Source organism: Chaetura pelagica, unplaced genomic scaffold (assembly GCF_000747805.2).
Source record: "Chaetura pelagica isolate M959 unplaced genomic scaffold, ChaPel_1.0 scaffold20, whole genome shotgun sequence".
Lineage (NCBI taxonomy): Eukaryota > Metazoa > Chordata > Aves > Apodiformes > Apodidae > Chaetura > Chaetura pelagica.
Genome location: NW_009951958.1, coordinates 3697727 through 3715202, shown reverse-complemented (window position 1 = coordinate 3715202; position 17476 = coordinate 3697727). Strand labels below are relative to the sequence as shown.

Sequence of the window (17476 nt, the reverse complement as noted above, 5' to 3'; positions counted from 1 at the left end):
CAGGAATGTAACTTTAAAATAAAATAAAGATTTGAGTTATTTTCAGAAACTGAAAGTACTAAAAGTAACTAATATAGCTTACCATCAACCAATAAATGATGGAATCACCTGACAAATTTTCTGTAGAAGTAGAGAAATTCCTGCAACTTACAGGAATTCTGTGATTATTTTAATAACAGGTGAGGAATTGGATAACTTGAATGTTGGGTGTTACCTTTTTTTGCTGTGAGTTGTACTATCTTCCTTAAAAGATAGAAGTATTAACTTTTAAATAAGCAAAACACTACATAATCTAAATATCAGTGGTCTTTTTCTAGAAATTAACTGGAGGAAACAGCCAGGCTCACAGTGTAATCTAACAAACACTGGCGTGTATCTCTGGGTACTGTCTGGTCCTGTTGTATCTTTGAAGTGGCAGCTTGACCTTTCCATTTGCTCTGTGTGGTTATTTTTTGTACCTACTGTTACTTTAGTGAATGGGGAAGATGGTGCGTGAATCTTACCTGCAGATAGCAAGTTCTGTTAACCCAAGTTGGAGCTGCATTTTGTCATATATTCTTCTGACTCAATGCCCACAGCCTCCTTTTTTCTCTATGGAACTTCTTGTATTAACACACCTTTATAACCGTATCCTCTTCACAAACGTATTCAGTGATGTTTACGGTCTGAGAGTTGTGCTGCTGCTGTAGCTGTGAAGCAAGTGGTTCTTGGGGCAGTTAAGGCAAAATAAATACTTTCAACTGTTGCAATGAAATGAAATCACACCAGGAGTGTGGAATTCTCCTTGCAGTGAAATTTCACCCTTTTGATAAAAGTTAACTCCACAGCAGCAGTTGAAGTCCATTCAGAGCAGTAAAAATGCTTGTGAGTTCTTTTTACCTTTCACTTGTAAATGTGATATGATTTCTTTTCTGTTATTGTCTTGACAGAAACGTTGCAAAGTCTTCAAGAAGAGTTAGTGACCTCTCAGAAACAATATAATGACTTGCAGGAGAGCTACCATAATCTCATTACAGTCAGTGCAGATCTGGTGGATTGCTTGAAGGCCATAGTCAATGGCAAGACGGTAAGAGGGGGTTCAGATGTGTATTTGCTTCCCCAGCCCCAGAAAATGAAGAGACAGTGCCACTAAAATGTGAATTCAGCTTCATAGTTATGAGTGTTTCTGTAAGTGCTGTCTCTCTTTACTAATGAAACGCAGCATTTTATATGAGAGCTTCTTCCATTGCCCCGGTGTACTAGGATAGAGGTAGTGCAAAAGATGAGTTGGGTTGGGCTGGCTCAGAAATCTTCAAGAAACTTACCACCATGTCACAAGACTGATCTCTTGAATGTGTTGTGATCTTTGGCATCAGCAGTGATTAGAGAGCATTTCTGTGATTACTGACTGCAATCCAGCTCATCAGAGGTGGCTGTATGTTTAAAACTGGTGCCAGGTCTGCTTTAAGTTACACTTTGGTGGAAACAAACTTCTGATCCAAAATTTTAGTGAGGAAAAGCTTGGCTCTGTTCTGCTAAGCTGTACTTGTTAATTTAGTTAGTAAAAGGAACTGGGGTAGGAGTCAATGAGTTATTCCCTGTGTAAAATGGGCCACATGTTCATAATTGGAGAAGGTACAACTTGCTTATGAGGATTTTCTGTATATGTCTTATGCTTCATCTTTCATACCCCCTTCTCTGCAAGCCTGCTTCTCTACTGTAACTTCTGTCAAACCTGAAGGTTACTCTTATGGCAGACGTGCTTTTAATGGAGCTGTGCATTGATAGCAGGGAGAATGACTTAGGAGTGACAAGTCAGTATGTACCTTCCTCCAGTCATCAGCCTGAACATCTTGTACTTTGTTACTCTCCATCTGGGATCAGCCTGCTCACATCATTAATGCAGGAAGAATTTGCCTATAGGTGTGGATTTTGCTTTCCAGCAGATTAAGAAAGGTATTTGCTCACATGAGCTTTGATAACAGTAAGAAACACATAGTAATGAATCTGTTGCCTCCCATTTCCCACGTCAGCACGCTCTCTCTCTTACCTTCTGTGGTGGAGGAACCAGCCACTGGTGATCTGTTGTTGGGGATGCTTGTTTCATTTCCTTTATAAGCCTTGTGCTGGGTGGTCGTTTGGTCCTTCCCAAGTGTGTCCAGCTGAGGGAGCTCTTTCGTTATGAATCTTGGTTTCTGTCATTTCTGAACCCCAAGTGGAGTTGGGTGCTCGGTACTATCATGTTGAAGTTTCTGCATTCTGCATGTGAAGGGTTTTGTTGTCTTAGAATATCAGAAGTGTGCCCATGCGCATTCCTATAATCACAGTCCTCTCACCTCGGTGCTGGGAAGCTAATAACTGTTCTGAAATTAACCAATTCTTTTGTAGCATGGATTTTCCAAAACAAAACAAAACAAAAACAAACCACCACCGAAACCTACTGAGATGTTTTGCTTTGAAACACAAGTATTGTATTTTGTAATTCATAATTATTCTCTCTGCTGTAGAAATCAGTTGTGCAAGTTCTGCTCTTTAGCTAGACAGCACATCAGCATATCATTATGCAATTCTGAAACACAAAACTGCTTCATACTTACTCCTGGGGAACTTACCTTTTGATTGAGGAAAATCTGTATGCAAACAGAGGTGTGACAAATTCTAGTTTTCTTCTAGACTCTCTGAAAGTGATTAGTGTTAGTCTTGTGAATAGCATAACTATTCCCAGAGGAAAGAAGTTAATAGTTTTCTGAACAGAACTGTAGTTGCAGTATATACATTGTGCTTGTCATCAGTGAGTCTCAGATGTGTGATTTCTGTCACTCTTAAAAAAAACCAAACAAAAACAAAAACAAACAAAACCCCACACCTTTAGTATAGAAACACTTGTCTGGTAGAAAGTGTAAGTTTTATATGACACTATTCTCTCTTTGTTTTCTACTTTTTAGGTCTCAGCAGAACATCTTCATAGCATTTGTGTTCGCTTGTGTAGCAATCAGATGAGACAAAGTGTAGCTCATAGTACTGACTTCACAAGGCCTGGAACTGTAAGTATTGATGTTTGGGGGTTTTTACAATAATTATCTGAAAAGACAATACTGCTTAAGATGTATCTTGAACAACAAATGTGAGATATTAAAGATAAAACATAATGAAAAAAAAGAGGTGTTTGTACTGTGCCCTGTTCCTTTCTGCTGTCAGTGATGCTCCTGTAACCCCAGTGATTTGGCTTAGCCAGCTGAAGGAGAAGCATCAGGCAGGATCATGAGAACAAATGGGGAAAAGAGGAGGAAGGGAGGATTTCCTTTTTTTGTAAGAGCTGGTTGTTAGATGGGCAGTTAGATGATACACCTAAGCAGACTTGTTGATATACATGATGGGCTTTAATCCATGTCTAAGGATCTTTGATCTTACTGATAAGTAGCTCAGGGTGCCTGGGGTTTTTTTTCTTCCCACTCCACCAGCCTCTTGTTCCTTTTCAGATGGCTGCAGTGTACCTATCAATGTTCTGCTTGTGCCCTTTAATGTTCTGCTCAATCTCTTCTGCCTAAATGGAGAGGGAGGTGTTTGTTGTGGCTTTTCTTCAGCAGCAGAACCAGCCTAGGATAGTTTCTAATGCCTGTGAAACTGTACCTGGGGATGTGAAATTTTAAATTACTTAATGATAGTGTGAGAGCTGCTCAGTGGTACAACCTTTTTTAATACCTAGCCTGTTAAATTTTTTTTCAAATAAGCTTTAACATTAAAACATTTTAATGTTAGACTATGTGTGCCACTACTTTAGAAAAACAAGCCAAAATCATGAACTGTGCTTACTATTTTTGCTGTGGCAGAAATTCATGTATACTTTGTAGTAGAAGAGCTTTGTGAAGTGCAGAAGGAAAAGCAGAAAAAGATAAAGTTCTTGCTCCTTATTCTAGCCAAGGTTTTTATAACAATGACGCTATGGGTACATTTTGTTCCTCTTGAAACTCTGCTACAGAAAGATGAGGAGATAATAAAAATGTTCCCTTTTCTCTATGTGCTAGTATTTTCAGAAACAAATATTATTCCTCATTGCTCTTCAAGATGTTTTAAATGCCCTCACTTCCCTGCTAATGGTCAGAACTCCTTTCTCTGACTTATCATATATTCAAGAGGTTCTCTCTTAGCAGCTTTTGCAGGCTGCATATCCCAGAGTTTCAGGAAGAAACCAGGGTCTCTGTCTGCTACCTCAACATTAGGGGCTATCTGTAACTCCTCTCTTCTCAGATTTACACCATGTCTGTGGTGCATGGTTATGCCATCTCCCACCCAATAATGAATATCCTCTCCCTATCATTCTTCTAACCAACAGTTTTCAAGGGTCTTCCCTCTTTCTTTGCCAATGACTTTCCAAGATAATGCTTTTATGTACCCCAGTAGTCTTTTGCATTTTTGCCATCTGATGTGGTGGCTGTGTGTCTCCCTGATCTCCTTCCCTGTACTGAGATCATCCATTCTGTACAGCCATGTGCCTTCTTCTCTCTGTTCCTGCTCTCTGCTTCCATCTTCTCTTTTTCTCCTGTGCTTTCAAGTTGCTCCATTTGGCCAGGGTTTCACTCTTACTGTTTTTCTTTCTACCATAACTTGATCTTCTGATCTCTTGAACCCTTTGGGAAAGGCGGCAAAGGGAGGAGTGTCATCCTTGTGCCAGATGCTGATTTGTTTCTTAATCCTTTCTGCAGAGAGTGCAGAAGTGACTGAACATGTGTCTTCTGATAAAAGCTGGGTGGATTATTGCTAGACTGGATATGTCTGTCTGTGCCCTCGTCAAATGCATTATTTTAGCATGAACATCTGTCCTTGTATGGTTTAGCCTTTGGGTATAAGTATCAGCTTCCTTCTCTGTGAAATAAATAAGTGATCATTGAAGAAATGGGTAAGCTGCAGTGTATGAACACAGTATTTCAGTCAGAATCTCTGCCACTGGAGGTTTTTAAGAAAAAGGTGGATAAACTGTTGCCATTTACCAGGAATGGTGGATGCTTGGCTGCTCCTCCGGGACAATTAGGTGAACACTCAAAATCTCTTGCAGCCATACTTCCTCTGTTCTACTAAAAGATGCTCAACTGCAGCATGATTGTTGAGCTTATGCATCATCTTTATTTACTCCTGCTTCTCTAAAAGTGCTTCTAACAGCATTTCTGCTCTGAAAGTGCCCTTGCCACTATATTTGTGCTTCTATGGCTGCTTTAGCACAGTCTGCAGCTATGTGAATAGGTCAGAAAAACAGAATTTGGTGGCAGTGGATTTTTCCCCTCCTGGAAGTAAATTTTTGCCTCCCTTCTGTCCCAAATTAGCCAGGTTAAGCTCACTAAAGCTGTGTTCTTCTGGCAGAGTTGTATCTATTTTTATACCAGCCAACTATTTCTGTGTGACTGTATGGCTCCTTTACCCACACTTTTTGAGTTAGTTGCTGTGCCAGCAAAGTTCCCTAGTGAAGGATGAGGACAACTTTAGCACTGACACTGTTTAGATTAAGGGTTTCTCAACTGTCTTAGGTCAAGATCACCTTAGGTCACCTTGAGGGTGAGGTAATAGTAGCTACTGTAGTTGAAATCTAATGTTGTTTCTATTCAGACTCACACACCCAGGCTGTCTGAGGCACTAGCCAAGTTTTGGGGGCCTGATGGCAGTCTTGAAGGCCTTCACTGCATCATAACCATATTTCCTCATCTTAACCTTTTATCGACACTCAATTGGTCATATTTTCTTCTTTATTTCCCACTTGGAGAGTTCTGGTTTTGCTACATGAACTCAAACACGTAGTAACAAAAGTATTAGAAGGAAAAATACGTATAGCCCATCTTAGAAGAAAAATTACATTCCTTCCTCATAATCCCAAAATAGTTCTAACCACTCCCTGACTCTGTTGATCCAGGAAGACAGATGAGATGGACAAAAAGCCAAATTCTGACTGTTTGCCACTAGGCCACCAAGGCATCCTGTTACTTTTTCCTCAAGGACTCAGAATACCTCATTGTTATTCACTTAGATGTTATTGTTCAATCCTGAAGTGGTTTCAGGTTTTCACTGAAGTTTTGGAACAAAGCTGGAGGCATCGTGACCCAGACGAAGTAGCAGCATGAGTTTGCAGCATCTGTGCTGGATTTGTGTTGGAAGGTCCCTTCACTTTTTGCTCATAACTAATGAGAGATGCTCTTTCCAGCTGCTCCATTTCACAAAATTCCTTCAGCTGTAGGAGACAGTTGCCTGTATAATTGCAGAGGGAAGAGACTAGTGGAGGGGCAACTCCTTGGCTCATCCTTACCATTAGGTCAGTGTGTAGGCAAGATAAATGAGATGTTTCAAAAAGAAAAAAATCAGTGTCTGCAGAGTTTTGGCAGGCATTAAATATGGTGGTTTGTTACCTTGGTTTTTCAGGATTTGACCCTGTTTCACTGACATCACCAATGTCAGGATCAGACCCTTAAATAAATTAGTTTTGACAGATTAGCATCTCTAAATAGATAAGCAGAAAAGAAAATCATTAGCAAGGAAATTACTTTGTTGTACTGGTGTGCAGCCATAAATTTCTACCACTTTTGCTTAGAGGATGGGTGGATGTGCATTTTGAAGTTTGGAAAGAGGAGGTGCTTGAGTTCACAGTCAGCTGTACTGGCACAACTTGGGACAACTGATAATTGGGAGCAGATTCTGAGAGCAAATGCTAAACATGCATCATTCTCTGAGACGTGGACTTGAGCTCTACAGTGTATTTTGTTAAATCAGCTGCTCTACACTGCTAGCTTTTAGTTATACTGGGAAGGAGAACTATAGCAGTGCTATAACAAAGATGAAGTATTGCCCAAGGAAATTAGAGTATGCCTTGGATTATATCCTTGGTAGCATTATTTGTCTGCAAACTTGATTTTGTTCCCAGTGCATTGTACTCTGTCCTCAAGTTTTAATGTCAGGGAAGCAGTATTGTGTAATATAAAGCCGTGAGGTCTCAGGCTTTGCAATTACAATAAAGGTAGCATGTATCACTTACTAATTTGTGCTGTTATTGTACAAACATCAGCTTCCTGGTATGCCCCCCCCAGTCTGTAGGTGAAGAACTGTCCTTTCAAACTGGAAGAAATTTGTATCAGGACCACAAATCCCAGGACAAGTCTTTCTTACTGAACTGGCTTTGAGACCTGGGGCAATGACATCTCATAACCAAAAATCTTTCCCAGTGTAATCATACCCACAAAACCTTATTTAGCAAGAGCTTCTGGTCTTGGCTGTTTCTTTGTGCTCTTTGGTAACCTGACTTGGACCTCGTTCTTTTGCAGAGCAACTTGATGTCTCTTGCCAGCTCTGTGAACTCCTGGGTCAGCTTGTGAGCCTGCTCTGCAATCCATTAACAGGATGCATCTGCTGCATGTATTGGGAGAGAGGCCACACTGCTGTGTTACAGTTGGAGGATGTTTCCAAGGCTTCTCTGAAGCCCTGTTTTACCATAAGGCTTTTTTCCTAGCTGCATTTGAATGTTATCACCATCTTCCATCATGATTTTTGACATATGTGGTCCTGAATTGGGAGATTAGAAACCTGAGAGAATTGTAAAAATGAAAGGTCTGGATCTAAGAGTAGGAGCTCAGAGCCCAGGTCTGACAAGTTGAGGAAACATTAATTTGAAGATTTAATCAGATTTGTGACTTTCTAATGTTTGTTTGGACAGGGAACTGATGTGGGAAATAGTAAGTTTGAGAATAGTTTTCAACACAGTGATCTATCATAGTCCCTTATGTCTTTAATGCTCTTGAGAGAACTGGAGTTTTATTTTTTCCTTTTTGTTTTTCTTTCTAATAGTGATTTGTATGATGGGTAGGAAGCATGGGTTGTAGTTTCTTGATTCCTACAATCCTCTGTTTAATATATATTATGAAGCCAAGAGGATTCTGGCTCTTTATCACTGAAGAGCGATTCATTCCCCATTGAAAGTAGCTCTTAAGCATAGGTGCAACTCTTAAAACTCATCAACAGCTTATCTGATTCAAGTAAGATGTACACTTCCTGGGAATTTCTTGGATTAGGGATAAGGTAATAAGAGTCTCTAAACTTTGGATTAAAGAGGAAAAAGGAATTGCTTCTTCAGATGCACAGTGTCTTGTCAATAGTCAAGATGAGTGTTAAACACTGGAGAATCTATCTGTGACTAAAAAGCTGTACAATCATTTGTACATATTGCTCCTGTGCTGTGGAATAGAATAAATACCTATTATGTTTTTACTGTTGTTCAGTCTGGTTATATTTACCTGTAGCTACAATTAGTTGAATTAATGTCCATTGCAAGTTTTAGGCCACTTCTGGTACAACTCTTGAAGCTGTGTAAACATTTTTAGTTCTGTCACTACACAATAGCACAAGTTCTTCTGTAAAGTTAAGCTGTCACTAACAAACTGTAAAAAAGGATGAATTTTTTTACCTTGCTGGTCTGTCCTTTTTTTCCCCGCTTTTTTTTACTGCAAATGTGAACATACCATCATGCTGTGATAGTTGTGGCAGTTACTCTGTTTCTTACTTGTGAAAGTGTTTTTTGCACCAGGAGACCACATGAAATCTAGGAGACAGGGTAACAGAAGTTGTGGGCTTTTTTTATTACTTTGAACCATTCAGAGTGGATTCACCAAGCATTATGGGGATGTGTGCTCTTTCATTTTAAAATAATGTGCACATTACAGCAAACAGCATCTACCCTAAGCAAGCTTTTTTTAGGATGAAATATTTCATTTTTCCATCCCTGTCTGATACACTACTACATATTTGGGAAAGACGAAACAAGCCAACCTCTTTATGTAAGCAAAGAGAAGTTCTTTTTTTCTGCTGATAGGGTATATGATGACTTTTTTGCCAGTTGCTGCAGGTGATGCAACTACCTGCAGCAATTTGTGTGGGTTTTTTTGTTTCCAGAAATCCCTCTTATCTAAAGGTAGGTAAGGTGTTGCCATCAGCAGAGAATTTTGCAAACTTTTCTGTCTTCAAATCATTAAATTAGCCTGGGTTGGAAGGGACCTTGAAAAGTCATATGGTCCAACCTTTTGTTGTTTCCTTTAATATTAAAACTTCCCTTTAATGTCATCTTTGTCTTGATGCCTACATGCATTTTCACTGGCCCAGGTCATGCATGTGTCAAAATGTCCTCTTCTCATGAGGCAGGTTATCTCCTGGTTTCTTTTGCTCACTCACTTGCGTATCAATGTTGTCTGTTGGCTTAAATCCAGTACTGTGAAAGTTAAAATACTTATTCACATCAGGGAATTCTGAGTGTGATGGTAATAAAAAGAACAGTAGCAGATTTTTAACATTTGTTGAAGTATAGAAAGAACTTTATCTTCTGCTCACAATTAAGAGTGGAAAGTTTCTTATTCCTTCTATATAAGGCTGCATATATCTGTTAAAGAAGAAATTGCTAAATACAGTGCTTATATGTGCTTATTCATCTGTACACATGTCCTCTGAAGTAAGTTTTGTCAGTTTTGCCCAAAAAGACTAGAAGCAGAATAATTAGTGTTGGTCTTATTTCATTGTGTTGAACCATGCACTTTTATTTTTAGTTAATACTGTTCTTTTTAGCTACAAATCTGTTCTAAGTAAAACATTTTCATCTAATTAAAGAGAACATGGCATATTTTGTACTAAATTACTCAAACCATGAATTTTTTATTTTGGTAACTACATCTTAGGTTTCCTTCCAGAGACTTTTCTTAATTTGTCCTTGGAGTCTTTTGGGATGAGGAATTGATGCCATTGCTGAAACACCTGAAGTTGTGTCTCTCAGCTTTCTTTATGTGTATGGGGAATACTTGCAGCTGGTTTCTCAGAAGCTGAGGTCTTCTGATCAGTATCATGGTCATTGGTATCTCTCTCTTAGCTGCTTCACTGCAGTGACCAATAGAAGTCACATATTCTGAGAAATGTGTCAGTGCTTGGTACATAGTTATTCTAACTGACAGTGAGAATGCAGGCATGTGCAGACCAGATGTGTTTGCTGGGTGTTGGAAGGAGAACTTGCAATGTAAATGTATCATGAGAGTGACACTGATTTCAGTCCTCAAACACAGAAGTACATAGATTGAGAGAAGATGCTTATACTTCCCTATTCAAAGCTAATAGTGTGTTAATTTTTAGCTAATTTTTATTTTTGGGGTGTTTTGTTTTTTTTTAGAACTGTGCATTTCTCTGTAATTTATTTCTGTTAACTTGGTTTTTTTTAATCTACTTTATGTTATTGTGTGCCTGTTTGCCCATAAAGGGATATTACTCTATGAGCCCTTGTGATGATGGATATGTAAGTGTCTATATCTTTATATCCTTTCACATTGCTTGCTGCAGTCTGTCACGGTCTGTATTTCTCTTTATTTCACAATGTGTAACATTTTTCTATGCATTTTAACTGATTATGGCATTAACTGTATGTTTTATAAAGACTCAACAAATGTGCAAGGCTTGCTTGGGATTTCTGCATAGAGAATGGAATAGGAGTCTTTAGGAAGCCATACTTATGTAGCCATAAGTAACTTTATGGCTTCATAAGACATGTAACACAGCATGTCAACAAAAGAGCAGCTTTCTCCCCAACTTCTACATGAAACACAGCTTCTTTATAACAGGCAGAGAGCAGTTATTACTTCCACATCAACATCAGTATATGTAGTGCACGATGCCTCTGAAGCGTGCCAGCAGCAGCTGATCCCACAGCCCTTCTGAGTAAGCAGATAAGTGTTATTGCTCAAGGTAACACAGCAAATCCACTTGTGCTCTTCAGAGGTGCATCTTATATATTTGAATTTTTAAGTGTAAAGTGAAACTTCCTCTCTGTTGTAAAGACTGTAAAATTGTTTCTTACCATTAAAATGGGTCTTCTTTGATTGCAAAGTGGAAAAGGGAAGCAGTGTTACTGCCTGTGACTTGTGTAACTCAGATGGAAGTTTGTATTCTGGCAATATTGCAAGTGCACCATAAGTATTTAATTTTGCTCACAGGGCATTCTTTGCAAAGAGAGGAAATGAGTCTGCTTCTAAGTAACTCAGTGTGTAATCAGAGAAGTGATTGACACCGAATCTGAAAAATGTCATTCATTATTCTACTTTAAAATAGATTTACTGAGTGTAGTGGACTATTCCTTCTTTTTATCTTGATGTAGAGGGTACTGTCCACATTCACCTCTGCTCACCTCTGTTAAGAGATCACCTCTGTCAATCAACCTGTTCATGTTGATAATGTGAGTGTTCATAACGGACACCTTTTTCTTGACATTTAGCATTTTATTCTCTCTCAAAATGGTCTGTTTTGAGATTGAGGAAAGATGATTACAGATAAGATATTATTAATTAAAGTATCTTTGACAAGGAAAAGTTTTGCTCTTATACAAGTAGCCTTTGTTAAATGTAACTTTAGTCAGTGTGGAATATAATAACTTACAACACAGAGGTGTTTATAATATTATTGTAAAGTTATCTGTCTCAAATTCTGAGTTATTGCTTGAATACATAGAGACCTTTCAGCCTCCTCTCATGTTTATATATTTAGTATTTTATACTTTTTCTGACATTTTGTCTTGTCATTGCATTATCACATGGTAGTACAGTGTGACTTTTTAATGTACACTTCAAATGTCTTCACCTGTTTTATATGCCAAGGGAAGGTTTCCATAAAAGCATATCTCTTGTTTAAGTAAAGAAAAAAAATAATAATTAAAAACATCTGCAGATCTTCTTATGAAATAAATTTGCATAGCCCCAGTAGACCTGCCAGGTTACACAAGCTTGGAGTCAAACCCGTCTTAGGGTGCATGTAGCAGTCTTGTCATTAGCATATAACAAATGAGCTCAACATACATTTGTGAGTTCTAATGATATGTACAAATTTGCTCAAACTTCGGTTTTCCTCTTCACATATTCATCACATATCTCTGATTATTAATTCTGAATCTGCATTGAATTGACACTGAATTCTTACTTCACATTTTCAGAGTGGTAGCTGAGGACAGAATCTGGCTTTCAGCTTTAGCCTTTAGCATATTATGAATATATACATCAAATAGCAAAGCTGCATTGGTTTGAACACAGGGCTACAGTGTTTGATAAAATCACTTGTGGTTTTGGCTTGCACATAAAGTGCATCTGTTTTCTTTTATAAATATTGATTTTATTTTTTCCTCCTTTGAACTTCTTCATTTTATTGCATGCTGTTCATATTCATGCCTTGCTTCTTTAAAAAATTAAGGGCTGCCATCTGTGGCTAATCTGCATCATGACAGAATTACTCGACTTATTATGGCACCTGGCTGGGCTTTGGCAAGAACCAGCACAAACATAAGTCATACACTATGGTCCTACCAGAACGAGCTATGCTTGGGCTGTTGTGTTCTTGTGTTTGTTTCTTTTCCTTTCCTTAAGACACCTACTTTCTGCATGTGTTTCAATTATGACAAATGGTTTTGTCTCAAGATTGGGTTTGCATGCTAAGTATTTGGTTCAAGATGAAGTTAATGAATGCAGGGAGTTGTGTAATGCAGGTGAATCATGTACACCCCATATTTCTCCCACTCATTCACTGGCAATTTAAGGAATGCTATTATTCAAACGGTTGAATTAATATTTAACTTGTTCCAGGAAAGGTGAGACTGGGGAAATGGTTTGGGAGAAAATGCTGAGGAAATAAATGCTTCTTGATCTAAGAAAACTGCTAGTAAAAAGGAGCTATGTAAACTTTGCTGGTGGATCGATCATCTGGTGGTTGACATGAAGGGTGTGTAATGGGGAAGTTACCTCTCAGCAGTGCCTTTGACTGCCTTTCAGTCTGTGGCCTTGGATTCATTACCTGGAGACTGTAATGTTTCTGCTAACCTTCTAGGAATATTAAGGATTTATTTTCTGTAGAGTGCTTTGAGGTCTATGAATGCTGATGGTTTTACTTTCTCTTGTCCTATTATTTAAAAGCAGGTTTTTTAGTAAGTCCCGACTTCCCAGCATCCAAATACTTTCTCTCTCCAAAACACAGTACAGTTGGAGTTTTTGCACTATTGCCACAGAAATGACAAGATATCAGAGTTCAGGGTTTAGATTGGAGAATGAACAGCAGGAAAGAGAAGGACAGATATGTGATGACCAAAAAGCCAAAAGGCTCAAGTGGGTTCTCTTCTGCCCCCTTCCAGACTCCAATATTAACCTTTTCCTCAGTTTAAAGTATCCCTTTTGTTCCTAAAAATAATTTAGAAAGACTTAATGATTTTATGTGTGTCTGCAACATACAAGTCCATTTTAAAAGCATATGGCTAAACTTCTGCAAAGACTTTAAAATTAGTTTTGTTATTTATTTGGTGGTAGGACAGGTTTTTGTTGCTGAGAATCTCTAGCAATGTGTTCAAGGGGTGAAGGCTGGTTCAGCAGTTGCTGAGAATCTCTAGCAATGTGTTCAAGGGGTGAAGGCTGGGTCAGCAGGCATTCCCACCAGAAGTAATGCATATGGGAGCCTGGCTTTGGATCTGCTGTGTACATGGTGAAGACAATGAACTTTTCCCACAGGCTAGGTTATATATCTTAAATGAAGTAAGCACGCTTGACGTAAGCAAGCCCAAGAACTGATTTGTATTTGAGGTGTGGTTTTCCTTTTGTTAAAGCTAATGCGCAAGTGGAGAACTAGAGCTTAGCACAGTTTTTGTGGGGCTAGGTTATGTAAAGGGATTTAACTGGGTAAATGTCTTGAGACTGGGGCATCTTGGATGCATACCAAAGAGGAGAAATGGAAAGAAACAAACAAATGCTAGTGAAATGCCAAAGGATGTGCCGAGGTTGAGTGTATTTGCTTCGGTGGGCTGCCTGCTAGGGAATTTGTAATGTGCATTTGCCTTTCCCTGTTGTGTGGGGCCAGGCATTTTGTGAGGTGAAGAAGAGCACTCTGCTTAAGGAACAGGAGTATTAAACCAAGTTATATTATATTTAAGGATGGGTCTGTATTTCACTCTTTTAATTAGAAACCTTACTGTGAAAGAAGCTATGAAATTTTTGGTGGAGTGTGTGGGTCATATTCCCCAGGCTTAATTTCACCTGAGTCTGAGCCAGTGCTTCTTATTGCTGAGGCTGCTGCTTCCAACTGGTCAAATCTGCTGGCATTAAAGATAAGGTGTGGAGCTCGGTACAAACTTAGGGCCTGTCAGGGGTATCAGCTCAAGCTCTGTGCTGGGACCAACACCCTTAATGCTGGTGCTGCTGCAGAAGACAATGAAAGCAGCCAAGGAATGGGTGTAGAGGTAGTGCCCACCAGACTGGCAGTGATTTAGGAGCAAAAGCTGAAGAGGCCATTGAATGAGGAGGAGAAAGGCTGGCAGGGTGGTGGAGCTCTGAGGATCTGGAGTGCCACATCTTTCCTCTTTAAAAACGAGGATTAAAAGGTTGAAAGTTGAGAGTCTATGGCAGGAAGGTAACGTGGATGTTCAATTTTGTGATCAGCACTCAGTGGTGCTGTATTTGGGTCACTTATTTGAAAATTAAACTGACTATAAATCAGAAGACCCATATAGCAAGAGATGGAGAGTGTCCCTCAGGAAGCTGCGTGGCTGTTTGCTTTACAGGGCGCCTCTGCTGTCTGACCCAAAGTAGCATGGACCTTGAAGTCGTAGCCCTACATGCCACAGAGGAGCTGCTGGGTTCTACTGTTGGCAAAAAGTGCCCAGTGAATACGTACAATTCTCTAGCAATATTTTAATGCAATCTCTGTTCTCATAAAATTTCTTAAAATAGAGGCCTAAATAAATTCCAAACCAGGAAAATACTTGTACCAGAGTTGTTACTGTACTGTGTCAGGTGCTGTTTTCTTATTTTACAGAATTGTTCTGTCATAATCAAACACTAAATCTGTTGGGTTTTCTGTTTATAGTGGTTGTGCCATGAGCATTCGATTGTTTAATTGCAAAATAGTAATTTTTATCTCTTGCTTGCACACTGCTGTGCTTTGGTAGATTTCAAGAACCAACTTATTCAAGAGATTGGTGCCTGTATTTGCTTTCCAAATGAAAAAAGTTGAGACCCAGAGGTGTGAAATAATGTGTTTAAATTGAATCTGCAGTCAGGAGCTGATCAGGACTAGAAGCATATCTCCTAAGCCCAAAGCCAACGTCTCTGCATGCCATACTGGATGGATACAGACTTGCTTACTTACAGCTAATTGCAATGATGTAGATAGGAAATACCTGCCTATAACATAGTTGCATTCTTTTTGCTTATCAGTGGTGCTGATCGTAGTCAACCAGATTCAGATATAATTGTGCAGAGAAAGACAAACTAGTCCTAGAAAACGTTTCCCGTTTCTGTTTTGCCTCATTGAGCCTGAATTAACTGTATCCTTATTGCTTTCCCAGAAGCACCAAAAGCCTGAGAGAGCTTCCATCCTCGGGTCCAGGTTGTAGTCTGGTGAACTTGAGTCTGAGCAGGAAAGTAAATGCTGGACAAGAAGATTCTCAGTCAGTGGTCCTGCCCTCAGAGCTCCAGTATAGGGTCTGCTTCATCATCCAAATGTTCTTCCAGTTGCTTCTGAAGTTTGAGATTTATAAAAGCTTTGAGATTGGTAAAAGATTGCAAAATCTTACACTTGCCAAAAGGTTTTATTTGTGTGGAAGGGTGATGCATGTGTCTTTACCAATTACATTTCCTTTAGATATATTTTTGTTGGAGCACACCTTTTGCTTTCTAAGGCAGCAAAGAAGTGGTAGGTAAAAGAACTTTGCTGAGCAGAGATCTTTTATATACATCTATTTACTCTTTGTGATTTTATTGTGCACAAGATGATAGATTTTTCACTGGGAAAATAGTTTTGTTTAAACAAAAGTTAACTTTATATTTATCAAAAACACTAAGAAAAATGAACACAAATAACTGAGGAGGAAAAGGTTTGTTTTGATGCTTTGAAAGATTTTTCTGTTGTGCAAAATAAACGATGGCTTGAGAACTGCTGTCAAGATGGGTTAATTCTGAAGTGTATTACCTGTTAATTGTTGTGTACAAGTCACTCATTGACTTAAGCATCATATAAAATGCTTTCCAACGTGTCTATAAGCTTATTTCACCTCTAAGAGAGCAGTTCCTTGTATTAGGAAGGATACCCGTGAGGTAGTGTGTTCAAGAAAATGTCAGCTGGTGTAATTCAATATTCTCTATGGTATTTCATGCTTTTTGTCTCTTAAATCCCTCAGTTTTAAATCTGACAATAGACATCAATTATATAGCTCCCATGAAAGAGACTAGGTTAGAAGAGAGGACCGGATTTAAAGGCGTAAGTGGTAATGAGAGATATTTTAGAAAGTGAGATCAACACAAAGAGATGACACTGAATATTCTGCAAATATGGCATGTAGTTGACATCTGAATGCGTGATATGAACCACTCTTATGCCAGAATTACTGCTTCTTGGCTTGTCTACAATTAGCTCTAGCAAAAAAATATTTACTGAAGCAGATAGCTTTTATATAGACTTTTATATGGTGTTGATCCTTTAAGTTTTGACTTGTTCAGCAATGAGTGGCTGCACATGCTCTGTGTCACACTGCATTAGGGAGGAAATATCCAGGGTATATTATCTTAGGCAGCACCACTGAGAATTGTCATGCTCATATTCCATATTGGTTTTATCCATATTAGAATACAGAGTCTTTACATACTGATAATTATATGTAGGGGTATATATGAGTAGCAAGAGGTACTCTGATGATCATCAAAAGGAAGGTTTATAGTAAATCTGGATGCAGTAATAGGTGCTAGGTCTCCAGTGAAATGTTACTGCAACTTTAAGGTATGAACATTTTTTAAATCAATAAATGTGTTATCAAGTTCTTAATCTTCCTTGATGGGCTTTGGATGGTTGTTTCTATCCACTTCTTTTCCCCTTTATTTATTTATTTGTTTGTTTTTTTGTTTATTGCTTGAAGTATAGGTAATTTGGGGAATATGACAGTGAAGATAACATGGCCAGATCATAACAAAATAAGTTTTTACCTGTGAAACACTTTAAGGGAAAAGAAAGATAAACACTGGAGACACTGTTTGTATGAAATTTGAATTAATCTGTTGTTTTTTGCTTGTTGTTTGTTTTGGGTTTTTTGTTTGTGTTTGTTTGTTTATTTTTTCCCTTTTTTGATCCAGGCTTCCAAGATACTAAGAGCATCTTCAGTCTCTGTGTAAGTATTTAATTCTGAGCTTCACTTACCTGTAGATAAAAGAAGGAGGGCTTTGTTCACTGAAGTGCATTCCCAGTTGTCTGCAAATGGGAACCACTCCTCCCCTCTGAGCTTCCTCTGATCTCAGTGAATACTGTGTGCAAATATTTTGTGATCTGTTTTCTTCTCTTGGGCAGGTTCAGTAATATCCTAATTTCAACAGAATGTTGCTAATCCAGTAAATCAGCCACTCTGCACCTGTTAGTTGGTTGCTGTAGTTTCTTTACTGTTTCTGCACAGTGCAGCACTGTTGTTACAATTGGTTTGCTTCTCACAAAT

General features: G+C 38.7%; 1 protein-coding gene across 1 annotated transcript in view; it reads left to right on the top strand.

Moving 5' to 3' along the window:
* Nucleotides 1–17476, top strand: part of ARMC9 (armadillo repeat containing 9) — a 58572-nt gene that overhangs the window by 8695 nt on the left and 32401 nt on the right. Inside the window, exons 7-10 of the mRNA XM_010000327.1 lie at nucleotides 930–1066; nucleotides 2925–3023; nucleotides 10241–10276; nucleotides 17124–17158. Coding sequence (XP_009998629.1) covers nucleotides 930–1066; nucleotides 2925–3023; nucleotides 10241–10276; nucleotides 17124–17158 — 307 coding nt within the window. The remainder of the gene's footprint in view (nucleotides 1–929; nucleotides 1067–2924; nucleotides 3024–10240; nucleotides 10277–17123; nucleotides 17159–17476) is intronic.